The sequence below is a fragment of the Lipophrys pholis genome (assembly GCF_963383615.2).
Source record: "Lipophrys pholis genome assembly, chromosome: 15".
In the NCBI taxonomy this organism is placed as follows: Eukaryota; Metazoa; Chordata; class Actinopteri; order Blenniiformes; family Blenniidae; genus Lipophrys; species Lipophrys pholis.
In genome coordinates, this window is record NC_137642.1 from 4083610 (window position 1) to 4093500 (window position 9891).

General features: G+C 43.6%; 1 protein-coding gene across 1 annotated transcript; it reads right to left on the reverse strand.

Annotated features, from left to right (window-relative positions):
- Positions 1 to 214: 214 nt before the first annotated feature.
- Positions 215 to 9544, reverse strand: asrgl1 (asparaginase and isoaspartyl peptidase 1; the record flags this gene model as incomplete). The annotated part of the gene is made up of 6 exons (XM_080482438.1): positions 215 to 453; positions 1822 to 1932; positions 5456 to 5577; positions 6534 to 6688; positions 8276 to 8418; positions 9358 to 9544. 6 exons carry the CDS (start codon positions 9542 to 9544, stop codon positions 215 to 217), a joined length of 957 nt encoding a protein of 318 aa, XP_080338564.1.
- Between the last annotated feature and the right edge of the window lie 347 nt (positions 9545 to 9891).

The window sequence follows — 9891 nt, forward strand, 5'->3', positions numbered from 1 at the left end:
TTGTCTATAAATGACTAAGAAGTGTTCTTTTGATCGATTTCAAGCAAATTAATTTGAATCACAAAGTTTGTCCACAGAAACTTTGTTGCAACAATTTGCACCACCATGCAAGATGACGGACATATTAAGAAGATATATTCCCCACAATGGACAAATAGAAAAATCTGTATCAGATGAATCAAGTTGTGAATCTTCATTTCCCCCTCATGCAAACTCAGCCAGTGTTCTGGAGTCCCTGAAAGGGGTCCTGGTCCAGGCTCTGGGTGAAGTCTTCCCCGGCGTACAGCCCGTAGTGCAGCGTGTCGTTCTGCGCCGCCGCCCACGCCATCTGCAGGCTGTTGAATCGAGCGGCCCAGCGGCCTTGAGGGTCCACGGTCACCACCCCGGCGAGCCCCTCCACCCTGGACTTCAAATGAGCCAGAGCCAGGTCGCTGGCGGCTTCCACGGTCTGACCTGAGGACAGGAGACATTAAACGTTCTGCGTGTACACAGCAACGTTTTGAAAACATTGTGCGTTTACACGGAAACAGCAAATACAGTAGAACCTCTGAGGAGCGGACCCTTTAAGAGCAGACACATCACTGAGCACCGCCACATATTTAACTGTTAACACACCGTAATGAGGGGACAACCTGCCTGACGAGGACAACGGACAGGTCTTCCTGGAAAATTTCAAGCTGAGTGACACCAAAACAAAAAAGTTTCAATGTCCATGTTCGTGATGTCCACCGCCATCTTGGATTCCTGCTTTGTCTCTTCTATGAATTTGGCAGACTAAATGTGTCCCTGGCGTCTTACTGCCATCGACGATGTTAAAATCTTGAATTTCTCTGCCTGGCCGGCAAGTGCATTCAGGGATCAGACGAAGATTACCGAGTGCTGACGGAAAGTCCCAAATCTGATCTGGCTACAAATATCATAAAAAATACAACAATAAGTTAATAAAAAACATAGTACATTTAATTAAACAATACAGTAATTTTTTTCTTAGTTTAAATTTTTTCCCATCATTTTGTGACCTTTACTGTACTGTACATTCTTGTTCTATTTCAAATTTTATATTGATTTTCAATATTTATTTTATACATTCTATATAAATACACAGTATCTGGATTTATATTTTATTTAATTTTGTACGGTAATTTTGTATATATTTCTTTATATGTATTCAGTTATGTTAAATGAAAGCAAACGTTTGTTCCGTAACATATTTGATATTTGGTTCATTCCGTTCATAGTTTGTCGTCATGACAAACCTGCCTGTCGCTCTGAAGAGGGGACACCGGTCTTCAGAGGACATTTCCCCTTGAATTTTAGGGTGTCCCTACATCAGAGGTTTAACTGTAGACTGAAAATGGTGTAATTAGCATGCCAGGCCACTAGATGGTGCTGTTTGTTTTTGTAATGAAACCACATACATGCAGAGAACAATACGCTCTAAACATTAACAATGGGAGAACGCAGACCACCAAGCTGGATTGTTATTACTGTGACTGTCAAAATAAAACTACCAAGTCCATTAGAATATGGACTGGGAGTCTTGACTTCTGGAGGAAACATTGTTCTGATTGTCCATCGACTGAGCATGTGCACAACAATTAGTTACTACAGGCGTGGTGCGCTTGTGAAAGAGCAGATTTGAGAAAAGTTGTGTTTTTCCTGTTTCCACAGCGACGGAGTGGAAGTGTTTTTCAAAAGTTCCACCTTGGCATCCATTTTCAGTTCCTGTAAATAATGGACCCTAAACACAACCAAAGTTTTCTGTTTCCACTTGAAAACATTGTTGTGTGTTGTGTGTGTGTGTGTGTGTGTTGTGGTTACCTTGCTCCATGTGGAACACGATGAGTCGGGCGAGCGTCACCTTCATGATGGCTTCACCAAAGCCAGTGGTTGACACCGCTCCTGACTGGTTGTCAGCGTAACCCCCAGACCCTTAAACACACACACACACACACACACACACACACACACACACACACACACACACACACACACACACACACACACACACACACACACACACACACACACACACACACACACACACACACACACACACACACACACACAATTCATATAATTTTGAGATTTGACATGTATGTCAGCTCGGTGGCGTCGCATTCCGGGTACAGATGGGAGACTCCCGTCACCTTCACACAGTGTGTCATGTTTACATGCTGTCATGGCAACCGGCAGAGCAACGCTTTGTTGCTTCCAGAGACGTCGGCGGGTTTATTTCCATCTCAATGAAATGCTAATGACCTGCGGGCTCAGAGGCCAGGGTGAGAACGCTTTAAGGGTTAGCACAATGTACAACGAGCATGCTCACAATTTTAATTGTTGGGATTATTTTAGGCACAAGCTGAATAAAATTGGACTTAAAAGTTAGATTGATGGATTTTTGAGGATAAAACATATCTCCGATATAAAGACGTCACACCTTACTGAACTTATATAATCTACAGCATTTTACACTTGTTTTTGTTACGTACAGTTGCTATCAGGTAAACATCACATATATGATTTTAATGTTCTCAAAGTGCAGCCTACAATGAATTAGTTTTAGTTTTAATCCAACTGTGCATGTTCTATGAAAGAATGAATCTCCGTTTCGTGGTTTTTGGCGACATCTACAGACTTGGTCTAGGGATAAGCGGTAATTATAGATGTGGCCTTTAGGGGTGCTGTGACTCACCAAATACACAAAGAAGACATAGAACATAGAAATATAGAAGTTGACCCCTGCTCATAGATTTCTAATTAACTTTGAGTTATGCACATCTATCCTCCTGCTCCTATCACCTTATTAAACGTACTAGTATCAGTAGCTTCTGCAGCGCCACCTGGAGCACGTAGTCCATGATTCATCATGGTTTTCTGCAGATTTACGTCTTGCCCGTCCACACCTCAAAGCTAAGCCGGCGTTTCACAACTTCCCTACTTTGGAAATTGAAAAAACAGTTTTCGGGCTCCTAAAACGCCGCCCCGTGTGAATGATCGGACAGAAATGGTGGATTTTTGTGTGAAATGGTGCTCTTGTGTGGACAGTTCTTGAAACTGACTGTTAATAAGTTATTACACATGATCTGAAATGGACCGCACACAGGACTGTTAGATCCCAAATTGGACTGAAGAGGGCCGAAAAAAACATTTTGGATTTTGTGTGCATTACAGTGGTTCACAAAGTTTTCTCAACTTTTGCCAGATTTAGCCTAATTTATTAATCAAAATGTATTTACTGCACATTACTGAATGCAGACCAATAAATGTAAATCATAGAGATGCAACCTTGTTATCAAAATGATTACAAATAGGATTTTTTTGTCTTTTTTTTCTTCAGAGGCCCTCAGTCCAATATTGGGTTCTTAAATTGGCCCTCAGCGATCAAAACCTTAAGAAGCCCTGTGTTTGAACTGTGAAATAAACAGCGCTCCTGACCCGGATTCACTTTTTTCTCATCTCTTGTTCAGAGGGTTATTCAATTTCTGTAGTTAACTAGAGACAGTAGGTGATTAAATCAATTAAAGAATATGAATTAATTTGGATTAATCACACTTTTCTTTTTCAAATCGTAGAGCTTGAATGAATGGAAACACAATTTATTCTATTTCAAATGTATATGAGCGTCTCTGTATCACCTCGGTGCTAACATGTAGCGATGAGCTAATGCTGATAAGCTTATTTCTTTGGTTTAAATTACACACAATTGCTCACAGTAGAAGTTTTCAAAAAGAAATAATAAGCATGATGCTGTCGCATGAACATATTGAAATCAATTTTTTGATATTTTAATTCAAAAGTATCATTTCATCAGATATTAAGATGCAAGTTAATTATAATCATTGGGATGAATCAATTAAAATGATTTTAACTGATTAGATCGACTTCTTTAAATGTAAGAACAGGACAGAGTTGCGTATACCTCTGTTTACACTGAATAGACTGAATTAACATGAGTATGTTCATTTGGAAGTTTGGATTGGATAAAGAGAACCTTGTTGATCAGGATTAATGTCAAAAAATACAACTTTTGGGAGTCACGAAACCTGCTTAGAAATTCTAAAGGCTAATAGTCACTGAGAATAAGTAACATCATTTTATGTCCACATATGAATGCAGTTCCACAAATATTTCACTAGATGGGAGAATAATGCTTCCGATCAGTGTTGCCATCTCCAGTGTGCAGCAGGAAGTTTTCCTGATGATCTTCAGAGGCTTCACAGCCGAGACACAACTCTTCCTTCTCTGAGGATTCTCCATCCATCACGGTTTTACTGTGCAAAGCTGCAGCTTGATAACAAACTGCAGCAAAACCCTACAAAAAATGGCGTTTCATTTTCATATAAAATCCTTGTCCATACATTAAACACAATGGGAGCTCTGGTAACCAGAATTTGATGACTGCTTTAAGCTAATATTTTCTTTAAGAATAGTATTATGGCACCTGTGGTCATTTTTAAGCTGTTTGTAGTTTGAAAAAGTTTTTGAGCCACCACTGTAAAGGTTTTCAAATTATCTGCAAGAAAAACACGAGCCACATGTTACAAGATGTTTCTGAAAAGAAAATATCATAAATTCCAAAGTCTTTTTAGAGTTAACTTGACTTTTAGAACGACAAATATTTTGTAAACAAAATTTTGCAGATGCCGACAAAATCCACCTCAATACATTATATTGACGGCATAAGAGGAGAACAAATCGAAGCTCAGACATGTTGATGATGTGTACACAAACTGAACAAAGGTCCAGGGACAAAGAAATCCTATAAATCCATAACGAAAGGCCAATCTTTCTGTATGAAAGTAAACATCTCTGTCTTTTCACAATCTACAGGATTTCTCTTCTGGTCTAGGATGCGCTGAACAGCGACTGAGTGTCTGGATCAGGGCCAGGAAGAGAGTCTGCTTGGATTTCCAGTCTAATTGTTGTCTTTTCTTTTTAACCTTGATGGCCTCGCGTGCCCATGGCTTTCTCACGGCATGTCGCTTGTGCTCCCCCCCCAAAAAAACCAGAATCAAAAAGAAACTGGCATTGGGCCATCAGTGTTTCATACCGATGCAGATGTTTCATCTGTTAGTGTTTATCAGGTGAATATCACCAAGCATCCCTGCTTTTAGTTTGATCCGTGGACTTTGTCTTGTATTTAGCACCCGGGCTGATCTGCCAGCTGACTCATCACAGTCTTATCTTTTCATTGATAGCCTCAGATGAGACGCCATGAACACAAAGGCTAAAAACAGAGAAAAGCACAGTGGATTCAGCCGCCGTCACGTCAGTGCATGCTGGAATTACTCAGGCAGGATCGGTTCTGGTCTGTCTACATCCAACACCAATATGTTGATATTGAGGATGGCTTCCAACACTTATGTTTAAAGATTAACTCCACAAGCGGCATTGACTTTGTGCTGGTCAAAGGTTAACAGACAAGAATGCGAAGCCTGGAGGAAGGACTGACCTATGCACGGGGTGTCGCCCACTCGGCCCTCCATCTTGTTCAACATCCCTCCAGTGGAGGTGGCGCAGGCTACGTTTCCATGGCGGTCCACTGCCACTGCTCCGACCGTGCCCGTCTTCCCCCTGAACAGCCACACCAGTGAGGAACACTCCAGCGGGGTTAAAAAATACAAAAAAACTAGTGCTGCTTTACAAGCTGGAGCTTTAACAAGGATCTCTGAGGAGTCTGTAGCCTTGTAACAATGAGTCCCTCTTTCCATCCATCCATCCATCCATCCATCCATCGGCAGGAAACATGAAGACCAGATCAGCTGCCTGCAATCAAAACCAGCAACCACAACTAATTCGAATCAGCTGAAGAGTAGAGATCTACCTTTTCTGCGTGGACTCCTTCACTCGGCACAACTTCCAAGAACTTTAATATCCCAAAGAACAAAAGTCCAGGAACTTTCCCCAAAGGGCAACGCTTCCTCCAGCACACTGTGATCACGTCCTCCACAGGCCCAAAGCACTCCGGGAAGATTAAGTAAATTAGTCCGCAGGAGTATTCAAAGTACAGCGGCCTCAATTCCTCCTCTGCAGGAATCATCCCAGCCTGAACTCCATCTCTGGTACTTCTGCTCATACATCAAACTGCACTTACTCAGCCCTGATTAATGGACGCGTTAGATAGCAAGACAGTTTGTCATTTTACCAATTGTTGGAGAGACTAAAATTAAACTCATACTGTATTAGTCCCCTTGCAGAAATTGTTTTACACATCCTAGTTGTATCACTGTCTTCTGTTCACATGGCGACGGAGCCCAAGCATTTCCAAAAAGTTCCACTTTGGCCTTTTTTTCCACCAAGATTATGTCGTCTACACATAAATGTCACACAGCAAAACAAGAGGTGGGAGAAGTCAAGACTTCTAACAACAAGAAATTCACCAAGGTCATCACAGTCAGCACTGAACCTGCGTCCTCCTGCATGTCATAGACTAGCGGTTAGCTCAACAGGAAGTAGCCACCACTGAACAGGTGACTCAATGACGATGGTTTAGGAGCAAATTAACTGGTTAAAATAAATTCATGTCTCACATTTGGCACTCCACAGGGTTGGCATCGGGGGCCAGGTTCTTTTTCCAGCGCATGCGGGCGTACTCTGTGATGAGGGACTCCTGGGGCACCTCGGGGACCCCCAGGGATCGGGCGAACTGCTGGGCGCCCTCTGCTGTCAGACAGACGTGACTGGTCTGGAGAACAGAGGACACGTCACAGCTGGAAGGCTCACATGTAGTTTCACTTGCAGTCTTTAACGAAAACAGCCTGCAGGACCCCCCCACTGCACTACCACTGCTGGACCACCTGCACTCGGACTGTTCCAGTCGGGCTGCTTGCACCAGCTGAGCGCTCACAACGGCGAGAAACTTCTCTGTAGACGGTTTGTTCACTTTAGCAGCGTTGTCAAATTCAAACTCTTTGACCAGAGGATGTTCGAAACAGATCATAAACTTCCGTCAGGCCTCGATCAACACTAGATCGAGGTGTGGTGACCCTGCAATGTGTAAAACACTGGGGGAAAAAAACCACATTGACTGCGGTTCCTAAATTTTCCACCAGGAATGATCGACACTAAGCTTCAGTTCTTGGAGAAATACAAGTGTGAGGCAGATTTTGTGAAAGAAAAACAAAATTATTGTATAAGAACATTTCCACCATCCCGTTGTATTTTCTTGAAGTGAAAATGGGGGGGGAAACTTTTGGAGTTGTGTGTAATATGAAGGTCATCGTGCAATATTTTATGTTCTGGCCCCATTGAGATCAAGCTGATGTGAGTTTAGCACACGGCTGTCTTGAGACGTTTGAAACTGACCAAACAGATCCACGCCTGGAAGGAAACCCGGAACTCTACGCAGCGCCTTCACCCTGGAACTCCTGCGTCCAGGTTGTACGTGCTGCAAAGTAGTTCATTCCCATAACGCTAGGGGCCGTACAAAGATCAGTTGCCAAATTGCATGAAACTCAATGGCAGTGTGTATTTTCAGGTCATTTGTCGTCACGGAGATGATCAGTGATGCTGCAAGATTTAGCTTCAGGTGCAAGTCAGCGGACTGGAGCTGCGAGCTACAAGCTAGCTTGTGGCGGCGTCCAGATTATCAGAGGCCTGCAAAGCGTTGCAGACGCCACCAAAAGCAGAACTTCTTTCCCTGCTCCTGGGTGGCGTGTGGCGTTCACGCTTGAATTTGACAACTTCTCCAATAATTGAACACTTACTGCACAATCATCTGGATCACATGTGGAGCTTCTTAGCCAGTCCCATAGCGTAGTAGAGCGGACCAATCACAGCCCTCGTGGTCTGATTAGCTTCCCCTTGTGTTCTGGGTCGCTTCCACACATATTTAGAAACTGTTGGAGGAGCAAGTTGGGTGATGCAAAGGCCCTGCGAGGGGGATCGAGGCTACATAGAGGTTCTGCAGAGGGGGATCGAGGCTACATAGAGGCTCGGCAGAGGGGGATCGAGGCTACATAGAGGCTCTGAGGAGGGGTAGTGAGGCTACACAGAGGCTCTGCAGAGGGGGATCGAGGCTACATAGAGGCTCTGAGGAGGGGTATTGAGGCTACATAGAGGCTCTGCAGAGGGGGATCAAGGCTACATAGAGGCTCTGAGGAGGTTGTTCCTGGCAACACTCAGTCTTTGTGTAAACGTTGCGCAAGAGATCATGGTTCAGACCAAAGGGTTATGTATTTCTTTTGTACTGCAGTAGTTTCGTATTAAGAGTAAAACTGCTTTAATCTGTAAGCTCTGCTCTCGTCACCCTGCCGTCATACACTGTACGTACCTTGTCCATAACCAGTCTTGCCAGCAGGACCGGGTTCGCTATGTTGCGCACAGCGGACACTGCCCCACTGTCCAAAGTTTTTCCGTCCATCACCATCGCGTCCATCTCCACGTCTCCTCTGACGTTTAGCACTGACCCACAACCTGAAATACCGTCAGGAGAAAACAGAACTGAGTTGACCCCCAAAGAAGAAACACTGTGCACATGCCCATATAGCACATGTTATAAAATTAGTCTTTGCAGACGCAACATGTCTAATCTCTCTGGAAGGATGCTGTTGCGGCCCCGTCCCTAATCCCAGTCCTTCATATGACTTCAGGACTGTTTCCTTCGCTTCAGTTGCAATGAAAGTCTTTGAAAAACTCTGATGACTCTACTAAATATGATTCAAAAACATTTATAGAATAAAGGGACGTCTGCTAGACTTTTACTTATTGACCTCTCTGCTTTTAACACAATCCAGTCCCACATCTTAACCAAAAGACTTTCAGAGCAGTTTGTGACCGGTCAGTTAGAAAGTGTGAAATCCAGGGCACCAGATGTTTTGCCGATCTCTAAGTGAGAATACACTAGGTTCTGTCTGACCCAGTGTTCTCCGCCAGGGTGTGTGCTGTTGCCTCTATTATTCATCCTCTTTACAAACATTGTAAAGTGATGTTGTGGAGCGTTGGGGGGTTAGAGAGTTTAAAGCAAAAAAAAGAAAAACCATGTCCGGGCTCCTAAAACGCAGTGCAGTGTGGATGATCGGCCAACCAACAGCTCTGCGGTTCCGTGTAACGGTGTTCTCATGTGGACAGGCTCTAAGGTTTTTATTGTGGCTTGTAAGTGACTGCTTTTACCTCTCTGAGGTTTTTATTGTGGTTTGCTTTTATCTATTTTGATCTCATCTTATCTCTTTATTGGAGAATGAAATGGATGGTGAATTGAAACACTGATTACTTGTCTTGTATTTCTTTGTCACTGCCAAGAATCTGCCTGCATCACTGTGCGTGTCCTTTGTTTGCTATGACATGCCAAATGCAATCGCAAGTCTTCCCACGGGAACGAATAAAGTAACCATGAACCTTGTGCATGGACGCTACCTGCATTGTAGTGTGGGTCATTCTCCAGGATGGTCACAGCTTCCACCACGGCGTCCATGCTGCTGCCGCCTCCACGCAGCACGGCGTATCCGCCCCGCGCTGCAGAGCACACCCCGGAAACCGACTGCTCGGCCCGCGCCCTCGGGACGAGGCCTGCCCCTCCGTGGACGACCACCACGGGCAACATGTCCCTCAACTTCCTGTCCGCACGTATGAGCTCAGATTAAACTTACAATTCAGAAACAAGTTCAAAGACGTGAAAGGCTGTGAATCCCAAAAAACAACAAGCATTTCCAAATGGAGCAAGCAGCGATGTAGCAATTCGCCAAGAGTGTAACCGCTCTGGTCATTTGAAATGTAATGAACGCAGTAATGTAACAAAATAGAAAGTAAATCACAACAAACAACTGAGAGATCTGCATATCATCTATCCTCAGTCAGACAATTTGACAACTATTCCATCAACTACACATATTTTTGATGAGCAAACTGCACAAACAACTATTCTATTTTCAAGAAAATGTCTTATATAGT